Source organism: Acartia tonsa, chromosome 4 (assembly GCF_053477335.1).
Source record: "Acartia tonsa isolate MP-2025a chromosome 4, ASM5347733v1, whole genome shotgun sequence".
NCBI lineage: Eukaryota > Metazoa > Arthropoda > Copepoda > Calanoida > Acartiidae > Acartia > Acartia tonsa.
Window position 1 is genome coordinate 28,152,558 of NC_137263.1, and position 15,920 is coordinate 28,168,477.

Genomic DNA, 15,920 nt, shown 5'->3' on the forward strand with positions numbered 1-15,920 from the left:
ATTACCTAAGCTTTCTATAGAGGGGTCAAACGTCCTGATTGGTCAAATAGTTTTCGCGCCATGGCCGTTTAAAAAATGTCTCGATTTATGTGCCGCACCCTGTACTTACATTTTAAGGACTTGATTATAGAGTTGCTTCGCTTATAATATTGATCCTTGTTGTCCCAGGTTTCAATATACCAAAAAGCAGATCAAAGGGATAATTAGATCACATAAAAAATTGTTGTTAAAAAAGTAGAAAAATCAACATGTTTAAAATGGACGTACGGACATTCTTGTGATGATTATAGAGTTGCTATGCTTTCTAAATCGTACCTAACTACTACAGGAATCATCATGCAAAGTTTGAAATCAAGAGGACAATTCTAACATGCCTAAATTAACGAATAATAGTTATCTACCTTGGACGGACCGACCCTAATTATAGAAAAGCCTCGCTTTTAAAAATCATCCTGTACAAAATATTTGAAGCAATTCATATAGATCTAATATCTTTAGAGGGGTAGCCAAAAGATAGGTGTATGTCTGTCTGTGTGTGTAGGACTGGACTAAGAACGGCACATGAAAACAGTTTATAGTATCTTTAAAAGTTTTTTTATGCAAGAATAAGTTTCCTTTTTTTAAATATAACTAATGGCATATAAGAAGCTTCCATGAAAAGAAACCTTTTCATTCCAGAAGCTAGCAAGATAATTTTAAACTCCCTTGATTATATCTCTTTTTTATGACCATTGTATTTACCTTCACTTTTACTTTATTTATAAACTAGCGGCTACGCCCCTAGGGGCCTCTAGTGGCACTTTAGATGTTTTTTATTTCTCCACATTACTTCTTTATTTTACGATAATTCTCTTACGTTGAAGTCTGCCATATATTTTTAAAAATTTCGATTTTTTTGTCATTTCTCTTGGGAGGGTGGTTGTAACCTCCCCCAAAATAGTTATAGATGTTCCCAGAAACCATGAGAATCTACCCTGTTAAGGAGAACCTGATAGGTACAGACACACAGACAAACAAACATCCTGTTACTTTAGTATAAGGATTTTAGCGCATATGAAGGAACACAAATGAATATATCAATCAGTTAAATGTAGATGAAATCAGGGATGTAAAGGGATAAGACAATAGTAGATAAATTGATACCCCACCCAAATTAAATTTTTGGATGCCTGGGCAAAATTTTTGAATTTTGATCCCCCCCGCCCCCCAATATAAAAAAAAGCTTGGACGTCCTTGTCCTGTACAATTAGTGGTTGAAACAGATGGATATTAAGATTAATGAACATACCAATTAAATTTCGAAAAAAGTCCCAAAAGTTATTAAGCTATTGAATAAGAAAATGTTATAATACAAATTTGAGGACTAATGTAATATTTAAAAAGCCCAATGACCCCTCCCTCCCTGGATTGAATGAGAATTTGTACTGGCTTTCTACCTGACTTAACTAGATAAGATACCTTTAGTGTTGTTTTTTTTTTTTTGGCGGGGAGGGGAGGGTTGAATATAGGGCAACGATCAAAGTGGCATTCTATAAAAAGATATTATTTTGAATTGAGAAATTTCTGTTTTTGAAAAATAATAAAATAATAGAATGACAAAGTCTTGAAGTATTGCTTTTTTTTCCTTTTTATGTGCTTTTTTTCTTTCTCCTTTCTTTTTAAATAAAAACTTTACTTATTAATCTTCAATGAAATTTTAAAACTTAAAATATGGTATTAAAATTATGATCTATCTTATAATTTTTCCTTTTTTACTCTCTTTGCTTTCATAATTGATTTATTTTGTTTTATTTTTCTCTAAAATCCTTTATCTATTTTTTTCCATTCTTCTTATTATTTACTGAATATAAATGTTTATTTGTGTTTTTTTTTCTTTTTTTTTACCATCCTCACAACTCAATTTAACTAAATTAAAGTTTCAATTTTCCCTTTAACATTTAATTTTTTTTCTTTTCGTCTTCCTTAAAAAGGGGCTTCAGGAATCAAATACACTATCCCCATTTTGGTCAAGATAGTACTCCTGTAGCTCCTGGTGCATATCCTGAAAATTTTCCTTCTTTTCCACCAATTTATATTTAGTTAATAATTAAACTCTTAGTATATATTATTTTATTTTTGTATGAGACTAAACATCATAATGTAAACTCTAAATTGTCGATAGATAGCAGCAATTTAGAGTATTGTATGTGCTATCTCCTAAGCTAGGGGGAACCTAGCAGCACCAAATAAACATTATTATTATTATTATTATTAATATGTTAAGTATACCAATAGAAATAGAAGAATAGAAGCAAATTCTAAACCCTTTTTTCGTCAAATCTAAGAAGGAACATTTCTAGCAGACAAAAGTATTGTTTACTTTCGACTCAAGCTGATGTGGATTCTTAAGAAATTATAGACTCGCTACTCGATAGTGAGGCAAAATTATTTTTGTGAAAAATCATCCAAAAGCACATTAAAAATCTACAAAAATTAAACAAAATCATATGTTAATAACCCTTTTAAGATTTTATTTAATTTTTGTAAATTTTTTTATTCGATTTTGGAGGATTTTTCACAAAAATAATTTTGCCTCACCAGCGAGTAGCCAGCCTAACTTTTTTTTTTAAGAACCCACCTCGTTACTAAGCTTTCAAATTTAAACGAAATTTTTGGGCAATTAATTCTGGTTCCGCAAAGCTTTCTTCTAAGAAAATATACTGTTTACAGCTGACTTTTACCTATGTATGAAATGAAAAAAAAACATGCATTCTTAACAAGATGTGTACAAAATTTCAACCAATGAAATTAAATGTATGTACCGATGCGATTCTCCTAATGGCTCAATCAGACATTCCCTCTCTTTCTTAGTACCTTTATTAGTATACCTAAGTAATTTTATGTAACCCTAATTAAATAATCAAGAAATAAAATAAAAAAATATGAAAGATAAGTCTTAATTAGAGTAAAGTTTTTTTCGTCTACATAAATAGAAAAAAAGAAACATTATAAATAACTAAAAGTGTACTCATTGTAATAAATTTTGAATTATGGCTCTTTAAATGTAGAATGAAATGATTACATCTATTTTGTTGTTCATTCATTTTAACAAAAATAAATAATTTGCAAATGTTTAGCACACCTGCCCATTTCCAATATTTGAATATGATTTGTGTTTTTTACATATATTGTTGGGGTTTAATTTACCATATTTTCTATTAAAAAAATCACCCTATAAAAATATTTTTAAGTAACCATTCTTTATAATTAGAAAAATCAAAAAATATCTTTAAAGAGGCCTTAGATGGTTACTTGCTATTATGTATAACACAGATAGGAGGTATGTGGCCGAATTTACAAGGGACCGTGCTCAAAAACTTAAAAAAGATAGGAATATTTTATAAAAATTCTAGTTAAAAAAACAATTGGCTGTTTTAAGACATAAACAAAAAGGTACTCGTGTATCAAACCTGCTTTTTCTTGACATAACTTAATGTAACTAAGAACAAAATAGGAACCCCTAGTAAACTTCATAAGGTACCTTAAAGCTTCCCTAAGTCTTACTTACTATTACTACATTTAGGAATACTTAACAATAACTTAGAAACTTCATAGGGATACTTAACTAAAAGCTTACATAAGCCTGACATAAGAAAATACCATTAGGGACACTTATCTTCGTTCGTGATTCCCACTAATGATTCTGTATACATTAGACCTTTTCATGAAAATACACTTTTTCGAATTTTAGTCTTCTGCTAACCTAAAAAGTTACTTTAGGAGCCTAGAAATACATGTACAAAATTTCAGCTCTCCATCTTTACTGGCGACCTAGCGCCAGGCATGTAAAATATCAACAGATAACGGTAGCACGGCGGTTTTAACAATATCTAAGCAATGTGCAGGTTTTAAGATCTTCTGCATATTTCAATTTAAACACATAAGTAAAAAGATATATTATCCCAAAAATCTTTTGTCAAAGTCTACTCTACACCTAGCGCCAGTCAGTTTTCTAAAATCATGCATTTTATACCTGTAAAAATAGAAATCGCCAGCGCTAGGTGTAGAGTAGACTTTGACAAAAGATTTTTGGGATATTATATCTTTGGCCTTATGTGTTTAATTTGAAATATGCAGAACACCTAAATTCATCTTCCAAGCCATTCTCTAAGCATTTTAATTTTTTTATTAAATAACGGGATTTCAAAACTGCCCTTTGAAAAGGCCTAAAAAATATTTTTTTTTTGTCACTTTTTTCACTGCTTATAATTACAACTTATTAAGATATTATGCTCAGTTAAAAAAAAATCGGCGCCTCCAGCACCAAAACCGGCAAAAACTGGCAGTTAAACTTCTGTGCCCCTGCTTGCCCCCCTCTTCGGCCAACAGTAGTTATCTCAAGAAGTAAAAGAGATATCAACACACAGAAATAAAACTTTTTTAACATAACCGAACAGATTGTAATGTAATGTTTACAGATTTTTTTTTGTGACTTTCCTTCTAGGGGCTTGTGGAGCAAAAGACCCCCCAAAACACTAAAAATATGAGTTTTGAGCTTATTTTTAAAGATATCAACCTGATTTTTTTTGAAAACTTTGTTAACATAGCCAAACTCAGTAACATTTACAGATTTCATTTTGGGACTTTCCTTCTAGGGGCTTGTTTGGCAAAAGACCCCCAAAACTAAAAATTTGAGATCTGGACTTATTTTAAAGATATCAATTTTTTTTTGAGAAAACTTTTCCACATAACCAAACTCAGCAACCTATACAGATTTCATTTTGGGACTTTCCTTCCAGGGGCTAGTGGAGTAAAAGACACTCAAAACACAAAAATATGAGTTCTGAGCTTATTTTTAAAGATATCAACCTGATTTTTTTAAAAGAAAACTTTTAAAATAAAACTGAACTCAGTAATATTTAAACATTTCATTTTGGGACTTTCCTTTCAGGGGCTTGTGGAGCAAAAGACCCTCCAAAACACAAAAAAATATGAGTTCTGAGCTGATATTTAAAGATATCAACCTGATTTTTTTAAAGAAAATTTTTTTAATATAACCAAACTCAATAATGTTTACAGATTTCATTTTTGGACTTTCCTTCAAAGGGGCTGGTTGGGCAAAATACTTATTTTTAAAGATATCAACCTAATTTTTTTTTGAGAAAACTTTTTTCACATAACAGAACTTAGTAACCTTTACAGATTTCATTTTTGGACTTTTCTTCTAGGGGCTAGTGGAGCTAAAGACCCCCCAAAAACACAAAAAAATATGAGTTCTGAGCTTATATTTAAAAATATCAACCTGATTTTATTAAAGAAAACTTTTTTAACATAACCGAACTCAGTAATGTTTAAAGATTGTTGTGGAGCAAAAGACCCCCCCCCCCCCATATTTTAGTGTTTTGATGAAATCTGTAAACATTACTGAGTTTGGTAATGTTAAAAAGTTTTCTTTAAAAAAATCAGGTTGATATTTTTAAATATAAGCTCAAAACTCATATTTTAATGTTTAGGGGGGTATTTTCCTCAACAAGCCCTTCAAAGGAAAGTCCCAAAATAAAACGTGTAATAGCTACTTAAATCAGTTTTATTAAAAAAGTTTTCTTTTAAAAAAATCAGGTTGATATCTTTAAAAATAAGCTCAGAACTCATATTTTTGTGTTTTGGGTGTCTTTTGCTCCACTAGCCCCTGGAAGGAAAGTCCCAAAATGAAATCTGTATAGGTTGCTGAGTTTGGTTATGTGGAAAAGTTTTCTCAAAAAAAATTAGGTTGATATCTTTAAAATAAGTCCAGATCTCAAATTTTTAGTTTTGGGGGTCTTTTGCCAAACAAGCCCCTAGAAGGAAAGTCCCAAAATGAAATCTGTAAATGTTACTGAGTTTACAAAAAAATCAGGTTGATATCTTTAAAAATAAGCTCAGAACTCATATTCTTAGTGTTTTGAGGGGTCTTTTGCTCCTCAAGCCCCTAGAAGGAAAGTCTTAAAATGAAATCTGTAAACATTACATTACAATCTGTTAGGTTATGTTAAAAAAGTTTTCTTTCTATGTGTTGATATCTCTTTTACTTCTTGAAATAACTACTGTTGGCTGAAGAGGGGGGCAAGCAGGGGCACAGAAGTTTAACTGCCAGTTTTTGCCGGTTTTGGTGCTGGAGGCGCCGATTTTTTTTAACTGAGCATAATATCTTAATAAGTTGTAATGATAAGCAGTGAAAAAAGTGACAAAAAAAGATATTTTTTAGGCCTTTTCAAAGGGCAGTTTTGAAATCCCGTTATTTAATAAAAAAAATTAAAATGCTTCGAGAATGGCTTGGAAGATGAATTTAGGTGTTCTGCATATTTCAAATTAAACATATAAGGCCAAAGATATAATATCCCAAAAATCTTTTGTCAAAGTCTACTCTACACCTAGCGCTGGCAATTTCTATTTTCACAGGTATAAAATGCATGATTTTAGAAAACTGACTGGCGCTAGGTGTAGAGTAGACTTTGACAAAAGATTTTTGGGATAATATACTTTTGTCCTTATGTGTTTAAATTGAAATATGCAGAAGAGCTTAAAACTTGCACATTACTGAGATATTGTTAAAACCGCCGTGCTACCGTTATCTGTTGATATTTTACATGCCTGGCGCTAGGTCGCCAGTAGAGATAAAGAGCTGAAATTTTGTGCATGTATTTCTAGGCCCCTAAAGTAACTTTTTAGGTTAGCAGAAGAATGAAATTCGAGAAAGGGTATTTTCATGAAAAGATCTAGTATACATATACCCAAAAGGATTTTTTCTTCAGTTGAAAATAGAAGTAGAAATTAAGTAAAAACTGTTTAATTTTCTCTAAAATTCTTACTAAAATGGTGCCTCCTGCAAAAACGGCTGCATTTCAGATTTTATTGAAAAGTGAAATCAAGATATTGATAGGATAATGAAATGCACTATGTCCCAATTCAGGTTTTGACACAAAAGTCAAAGCACCTTCAAACGCATTGGGGACTCGTGGAGTATAATTTTATTTTTAATTAAAATTAGGTCCCGGCCTAGATTAGAAGGGGATATTGCAACTTTTACCTTATCCTAATCAAATTACTTAATTAGCGGCCACTTCAAATTGACTATCTCTCTAAACCAGTAAGGATCGGCTTGTTTTGTATTAACCAATAGGCAATGGTCGACTGGCATGTAAAAACCGCGATATCTGCACTTCAAAGAAAAATTTAAATTGTCTTCTTGTAAGAAAATAATAAAAATACATAACAAATAGTGTTTGATCACATCAACTTAATTATCAAATCTGCTCAGATTTACATATTCAAAAAAGGAACCTATAGAAAAGGAAAAAATAGAGGGATTATTTTTTATGATGTGCGTAGCTAAGAACATTCAATTGTTAGTTTATAAATGAAATGTTGTTTTTCAAATTTTAAAAATTTTATACAGAATTAATAAAACACCTTAACCTTTGTACTATTAACTATTTGTACAAGTACAAATCAACTATTACATTACCATTCATAGAACAATTGATAGAATGTTACCCAAATGCTTGTTTATTAATTTAATCATTTTGAATTTCAATACACAATAGGCAATGATATTTTCAAATTAAAAATGTAAATAACACAGCCTAAAATCTGTCTAAGGCAAACCCAATGATAGCCTTCTAAAAAATTCAAATTACCAGAGTAAAAGATAAAAATTTTGGAAGAAAAAAAACATCATAATGTAATTTTAACAAAAGCCATTTATATATTGGGTAATAAAAAGTTCTATTTTTACTCAAGGCTAGCTTCCTGAATTTTATTCTATACTTTATCTTCTTTGGACTTATTTAGCTAAATAGAATTATTAAGACAAGAAGCATAGCCTGACCCCAAAAATCGTTAATTTGATAAAGGAACTCCCTCAGCAGACAAAACACCTTAAAATTTTTCGAGTATATAGTATCTAGAAAGCTGACTTTATTTGAAGGAATTCAACTACTTCTAGCTAACTCATTGGATATGTCATTTTCCTTAGACTATACTAGGAAATTATTTTTTATTTGATATAATTTACCTGAGAAAAGCTTTGTCTTAAGAAATGCGATTATTTACAGCTGACTCTTTATATGAACGAAATGAAAAAAAATATGCCCTCTCTTTATTACATATGTGTACACACAGTACAACAATAGGTCCTATTGAAAATGTAACAAACGACTTTTTAAAAGCATTGCTATTTGTAATTTTTAACCATGAAGGACAAGTTCACATTTTATCATAACTAGAATTAAAACATTAAGTAAATACAAAACTCCTATAAGAAAAAATCTGCAATATAAAATGACAAAAAAAGAAAAAAATTCATTAGATATGATTTTGTTAACTTAAATTCATAAAGGAATTTTTATTATTTTATAGCGATTGCAATAGATACAACATATTTATTATTAATGCACAGAACAAACATAAATGTGAAACTACAATATGAAGGCAGTACTTCATATGATGGACTTGATCCGAGTAAAAGTTGAAAGAACAGATATATAATAACTCTAATGTTGAAAGTAGAAAATTTCCGTTTAATTCAACCAATGACAAGTATTTAATGTTCTGCCACCCTCATGCAGAATTATACATTAGACATTATCTCTCTTGAGTAATCTTTTTACTTTTAGCTATTTCATTCTAGTTGATAGTTTTCAATTCTAACTACTGCACCATCCCGTAACTGTTTTTTAGGACTAATTGGAAAAAAGGCCTGGAATAATATTTTCTTACGTTTGCCATCCCTTATCCCTGTTAATTTCATACCCCCCTCGCGCCGGTAGCCATAAGAGCCAAGTCACTTTTGAAACTAGAATGGGGCTTATCATACATACTTCTGCAACTTATGATAACAGTAAAATCTAAAAAAAGGGGGAAATGGATCCATCCTATTGCATAATACATTTATTATCATTTTATAAAATTTAGTCCTCTACAGCCGACTTTTATGTATTTAAATGGATAATAGACATGAAACATTTTTATGTTAATTCCTTGATATATTGTAAAGAATTAATTTTTAATTAGTTTTGATAGATAAAATCAAAAGACCTAACTTTACTCTATACTAGCATACAATATTTATGAAGCAAAACACTCTAAAAGCTGAGAATTATACCTACAAAGGAAAGAAATATCACGATTCAGTAAAATTTATTAAATCCATAGTAAAAAATAAACTTTAAAATCCTAATAAATATTGATGTGGGCTATTGTTCTTATTTTCAGCTTTGCAGTATGATCCTACAAGTGTCAGAGTATATTTTTGATATACCTTTTAAAATAGGTTAAAAACAGTTTAAAGTATATTTTGCTGAATTGTGATGTTTTTTTCCTTTGGGGGTAAAATTCTCAGCTTTTAGAGTGTTTTGTTTCATAAATATTGTATGCTAGTACAGAGTAAAGTTAGGCCTTTTGGTTTCATCTATTAAAACTAATTAAAAGTTAATTCTTTACAATATATCAATGAATTCACATAAAAATGTTTCATGTCTATTATCCATTTAAAACACAAAAAAGTTAGCTGTAAAGGGCTAAATCTTTAACAACAAAAATGAATGTATTATGCAATACAACCAATTTATCTTTATCACATTTACGAATATGATCTAAAATAAGATTATTCAAACTTATTTTTGAAAATATTTTTAAAAATTATGTTTCTTTAATGTGTTTCGTTTTCATTCTTTTCATTTTAATCAAATAAAAATTATTCTATTATATTGGAAATTAGTCTTTAAAGCAGAGTATGCCAATATTACGCCAAGTAAAGCAGAGTGTGCCAATATTCCCTATAGTCAAGTAGAGTATGCCAATATTCCCCCAAGTCAAGTAGCGTGTGCCAAAACAGGCTATTGGCAAACTCAGCTTGACTTGATCCATTTTTGTAATCTTATGTTTGATAAAGGATCTTTGGAAAAGAATATCTATTCTTTAAAAATTTATGTATTCCAGAAAAATTCCGACAGATCGACGCTTTGCGTGTACAAAATACACCTTCCATAAAATCCAAATTGTCATTAAAAGATGGAAAGCTTTGTAGAATATGGTTTAAATGTTAAAATTCAGCTCTCATTCTAAAATAGCAAAGGATTAAAACATATATATTTCATCGCTTAAGAAATATAATTTCCTTAATTACAATACCTGAGATATACTCTGGTTCATCGTGAGCAATCTTTAAAACCAATTTCTGCTTTCTATCTTTCATTGAGACGTTAAATTAAACTAACCCCCTTACCATTCTGATCGGATAAAAATATATTTTACTATAAAAAAGAGCACATTTAGTCAAAATGGCACGAGAAAACGATGTTTCTCTATGTTGTTCATTTGTCATGTACCCAAATGAATATAAACACCAATAAAAAAGTTTACAGTTGACCAAACGTAGGGCATTTTGTCCAAAAATATGAATTAATTCAATAGTATATTAGAATCAAGCATGTGAGTTTCTTATTAATTCCAGGTATGTACGGTTACTCTAACTGTAACAGGATAAAGAATGAGTAATTACAAAATTTATTTGAAAATACTATTTTATAAATAAGTTACTAGAAATATACAAAACACATAACAGGATATGAGATGAGCTCTTAAAAGTTGGAAAATATTAGTGTTTCACAGACAAAGATATGTTGATTACAATATCAAACTATGGAATGATTTTCCCAAACTAGCAACCTACAATTTTGTATCTAGCATTTTAGCAGTCGCGGCGGCTGTCGGTCTTCGGCACGGAAACAGCGGCAGATTTTCACGATATTATAACATGTAAGATAAGTTTAAAATTGTTATTATTTTGTATTATTATAGTATACTTTAGTATTATTGCCGTTTTTTAATCATTTTTTGCTCCCCGATAAATAAATCATAAAATTTTCCAGCATTTAAAGGAATCCTGCAAGAAATACTACGCTTTAACTGCTGAAAGACTACCGCAAGTAGACCCAATACCCCAAATTTACAGACTTTTAGCTTCAATAACAAAAAAGTTCTAGGCATTTCAAAATAGCATTTTATGTACAATGAATATTTTGAAAGATTTCCAATGCTTATAAAAGAAAAAACAATATTAAATTACTTCGCCTAGACGTAAAATTATAACCTTATCTTTGTCAAAAACTTAGATTACCGGTAACTGATTACATTTTTACAATAAAAACACAACATTTCATAGTAAAAATCTATGAAAAAATTCAATTTTAATTGCATTTGTAAACGAAAATCATAGCGGAAACAAAGGGGAAAACTAATAAAAGCTCAGCTGTGATTGGTTGTTAATCTGATTCAGCCTTCTGATTGGCTACAGTACACTCAGTACAACGCAAGTTAAACTTAATTTTTTTTAATGATTTTGACGATAAAAATGGGTATTTTTATTGTAAAAATATAATAAGTTACTGGCAATCTAAATTTATACCAAAAATAAGCTTATTATTTTGTTTCTAGGCCACGTAGTTTAATTTCAAAATTTCTAACATTACCATTGAATTTCTTTCAAAATTTTCATTGTACATAAAATATTATTTTAAAATGCCTAGAACTTTTTTGCTATTGAAGCCGAAGGCTTCAATTTTGGGTATTGGGTCTACTTGTGGCAGTCTTTCAGCAGTTAAAGCGTGGTATCTCTTGCAGGCTTCCTTTAAGTAAATTCAATAACTATTTGTTAATACTTTAATTTCTTAAACTTAGAAATAGAGTTAAGGAATGGATATAGAATATAGTTAAATATATTGAAAGGGAAAAATTTGTCGTCAATTTAGCTTGCTAATGTGGACCTCATTCAATGATCAGTTCGTTCAACCAGTAGGAGGGGAGGGGATGGCGTAAATTGGGTGGGTGGATTAGTAAAGGGACTAAAGTCTGTAAATTTTTATATGTTCGACCGTGTATATAGCCATAACTCTATGAAAAATGCTTACAAAACAGATCTTTTTTGACCTAAGACATCATATTTACAAGCCCAAGTAATCACTTTAGAAATATCTTTCTATTTCATTGAAAATTTTTGAAAATGCTAAAAATATGCAGATTTTGGATGTAAGGTTTTAATTGTATGGTTACCCTAGTATCATTAAAAAATCAATTTTTTATACTTTTCTCTCTTTTTTAAAGTTTGATTCTGTTCAATGAAATTTTTTGAACGGGATTTATGCATTTATTATTGAAGAAAATAATATTAGGTAGATATTAATTGTATTTCAAGGAAAGAAAATTTGAAAAATAAGAAATTCGACCTCTTTCACTTCAGAGGACAGCTGCCAACCTCCAGTTTACAGAATGTAGCTAAATACTTATTAGAGATAATAATTAGCTCAAAAAGTAAAACAAAAAGTTGTTTGATATGTTAAAAAAATTATTATCTAAATCTTAAGTTTGGTAATCTTAAAGATGCTCTTATTGGAGGCCCAGATGGTATCAAAATGACAACTTATCTATTAAACAATGGTTCGATTTTTGTGTTTGTAGCATTCTCCAATCAAGAGAAATCCAAAAACATACAATCATGGTTTTCAAATTCTCCAATTCATAAGGTAAATACTGTAGTTAAAAAAAATGGATATATTTCTTGTTACAATTTTTTACTGGAGGCTGCTACAAATACAAAAATTGGACCATAGTTCATGGATGAGTTGTCATAACAATCGTGTTCTTTGATACTATCTTGGTCATCATCACTACCAGTTAGAGCGTCCTTGATATCATTATCCCCAAAATTAAGATTTAGATAATCATTTTTTTGTCATATTAAAAACTTATGTTACTTTTGGGGCTAATTATTATCTCTGACAAGTATTTAACTATATCCTTGTAAACTGGAGGTTGGCAGCTGTCCTCTAAAGTGATAGAGGTCGAATTTCTCATTTTCCTAATTTTTTACTTTGAAATACAATTTATATCTACCTAATATTATTTTATATAATAATTATTGCATAAATCCCTTTGATAAAAGTTAATAAAACAGAATCAAACTTAAAAGATAAGAGAAAAGTATGAAATAACATATTTTCCCAATGATTTTATGGGAACCATACATATTAAAACTTACACCCTCTGGGTTCAGAGTATTGTTCATATAAATTCAACTATTTTCTACACTAGACCTAACAATCGGCCTCAAATTGTAAACTGAACTCCTATTTTGTGAGTTTGCATGCCTCATAGATGCAATACAGACTAGAGTTGTGCCACTTTTCTATATATGATGCATCAAAAGTCCTCAACATCCTTTCCATACTTAGACATAGGCAAGGTATGCCATTTTTTTTGTATATGTTGTAGAAGGAGAAAGAATGGAAATCAATAGAAGTATTGGAGATTCAAGAAAAAAGGGGTGACTTATGCTGTTTTTAAAAAAAGTATGTACTGATGAACTGTTATTAAACTTATATTTTAATGTAATTCTAATATTGAAGATGTTCAAAACCAATATTACGCAGCAAAAGCTTATTGTAAAGTAAACCAAATTATAATTTTTTTTTTTTAATTGATACCATTAACCTTATAATTTTTACACAAAGCCTATATTATTGGTATTATTTTTAGTGGCCTTGTGGATTTTTAAAATTTTGTATTAAGGGGCTTCTTAATAGGTCCAATATCTCAGAAACTACAAATCCTCTATTTAATCTGGCTTCAAATATCGAATCTACACAAAAAATAAGCACAAAAACCTATAATATTAACTATTTTATGCTTTTAAGAGAAAATATTGTTCAAAAATTAGATGTACGGGGTTCTTTTCATATTTTCAGTATTTTCAATAATTTTCCAAGAAATAGAAAGATATATCTCTAAACTAATTACTTGGGCTTGTAAATAAGCTGTTTCAGTATTCTAGGTCGAGAAAAACAGTATTGTAAGTATTTTTTACGGAGTTATGGCTATATACATGATCATACATATAAGAAAACTTACAGACTTTATGAAGAAGAAGTATTTGGTTCTTTATTCTGGTTTCTCATCCAGCACTGGTTCTTTATTCTGTGCAGACTCCAATAGCGGTGGAGATGTCAAGCCTGTTTTCTGTCGTTTGTACTGCTTAAAACTTGATTGGATTTTTCGGGCAGCCCATTCATCTACCTCGGGATCATGGTATGGGTCTGAAATTTTTATATCTAGCATTAATTACATATTTGAAAAACAACAATTTATAATGAACATAAACCTAATAATAATATTTATCTACTTAGACTTGGTGAGTCTTTATTAACATCTTATAATATAAATTATATCAAAATAGATTTTAGCTTAACCTCACCAAAAGACAATGAGAAAGCTTCCCTAGAAAATATAACACATCTGTTGATGTCTGAAAAAGGTTTACACCTTAGCCAGTGCCTTTGGCATCTCGGGGCTAAAAAAACTGGTTTTAATCTTATAATTGTACATTTTATATTTGTGGGAAGCTGTTAGAATACAATGCGAGAAATAACTATTAAATATTAGCTATTTTTTAGCATTTCCACTGAATGTACTGGGACCTCAAGCTGAGTTCAGAACATGCTTTCACTAAATTAAACTAGTAGCTCACCATTTTGTTGAAAAGAAGGCGTCTTAACTTTTTTGCTTTTTATTTAGAATAGCTAGCCGGTGCTTTTATTACGTAGTAGATGTAAAATTTTCCATAGAATTCAGATTTGCAATCGTTTTTTTTGTAGACCTCTTATTTTTGAAGTAATTTAAGTTTTTTTTTAATAATTAAGTCGGTTTTAAGGTACTAAAACGCAACAAAATAAAAGAAGAAAATTGCCAGTATGAACAAAAATAGTAAGATCTTTAATTTGACACCTTACTTTTTAAGTTCTGTTGAGTAATTATTGAAAAAATCTATTTTTTTAACCTCAGTTTAATAAAAACTTTAAACTTGAATATTTTGTCACACAGACATAAAAAATATAAAAATATATAAAAAAAAAGTAAAAAAATAAAATTGGCCTAAAATATTATATTTTTACAGGCAACACTTAATTGTAACTATTAAACTAGCCAATCAAAAATCTCAAAAATTGACAAATCAAGAAGCTTCAACTCAAAACTTAACCAATAGAATTGACAAAAAAAAGGATAATGTTCATACAATAGATACTACAATAAAAATAGTGATACTTACATAACATGTAAAGAATGAAAAATTATGAACAAATATGCTTCAATCTGTTTATAAACTTCAATACAATGCAGTTAAAAATGCATTATTGTTTCTTATGTTTAAAAAATATCTGTAACAGTGTATGTACATTTGTTTAGGTTTTGTTCAGGTTTTGTTCAAGTCAACCCTTTAAACTTATATTTTTTATTATAATTTTATAAAACTTTTTCAATTTTGCTTAGAATGGATTCGTAATATTTTTCTCATTCTAAAGTCATATACATGTATATAAGTACATATATAAACACATATTTTTTATGCCTGTGAGAGAAAATATTTAGGTTTAAAGTTTTGATTAAAACGAGGTTAAAAAAATAGATTTTTTCAATAATTACTCAACAGGACTTTAAAAGTAAGGTGTCAAATTAAAGATCTTACTATTTTTGTTCATACTGGCAATTTTCTTCTTTTATTTTGTTGCGTTTTAGTACCTTAAAACAAACTTAATTATTTTTTAAAAAAAACTTAAATTACTTCAAAAATAAGAGGTCTACAAAAAAACCGATTGCATATCTGAATTCTATGGAAAACTTTACATCTACTACGTACTAAAAGCACCGGCTAGCTATTCTAAATAAAAAGCAAAAAAGTTAAGACGCCTTCTTTTCAAATTACTTTTGGTGATAAAGGGGGGGGGGGGGGTAATGTAACCATCTCGGTATCAATGTGCAAATGGCACTTAGAATTCGAATTTTGATCTGAAATTTTGCATGAGTAATCCTTGGTAGGTCTATTTTCCCTAAATCAAACAAAAAGTTGAAAA

General features: G+C 29.5%; 1 protein-coding gene across 1 annotated transcript in view; it reads right to left on the reverse strand.

Moving 5' to 3' along the window:
• Positions 1–10,508: 10,508 nt before the first annotated feature.
• The window catches only part of LOC145318070 (eye-specific diacylglycerol kinase-like), a 30,162-nt gene continuing 24,750 nt past the window's right edge, over positions 10,509–15,920 (reverse strand). Inside the window, exons 5-6 of the mRNA XM_080159402.1 lie at positions 13,924–14,108; positions 10,509–11,868 (exon numbers count right to left, since the gene is read on the reverse strand). Coding sequence (XP_080015528.1) covers positions 13,954–14,108 — 155 coding nt within the window. The 3' untranslated portion in view covers positions 10,509–11,868; positions 13,924–13,953. The remainder of the gene's footprint in view (positions 11,869–13,923; positions 14,109–15,920) is intronic.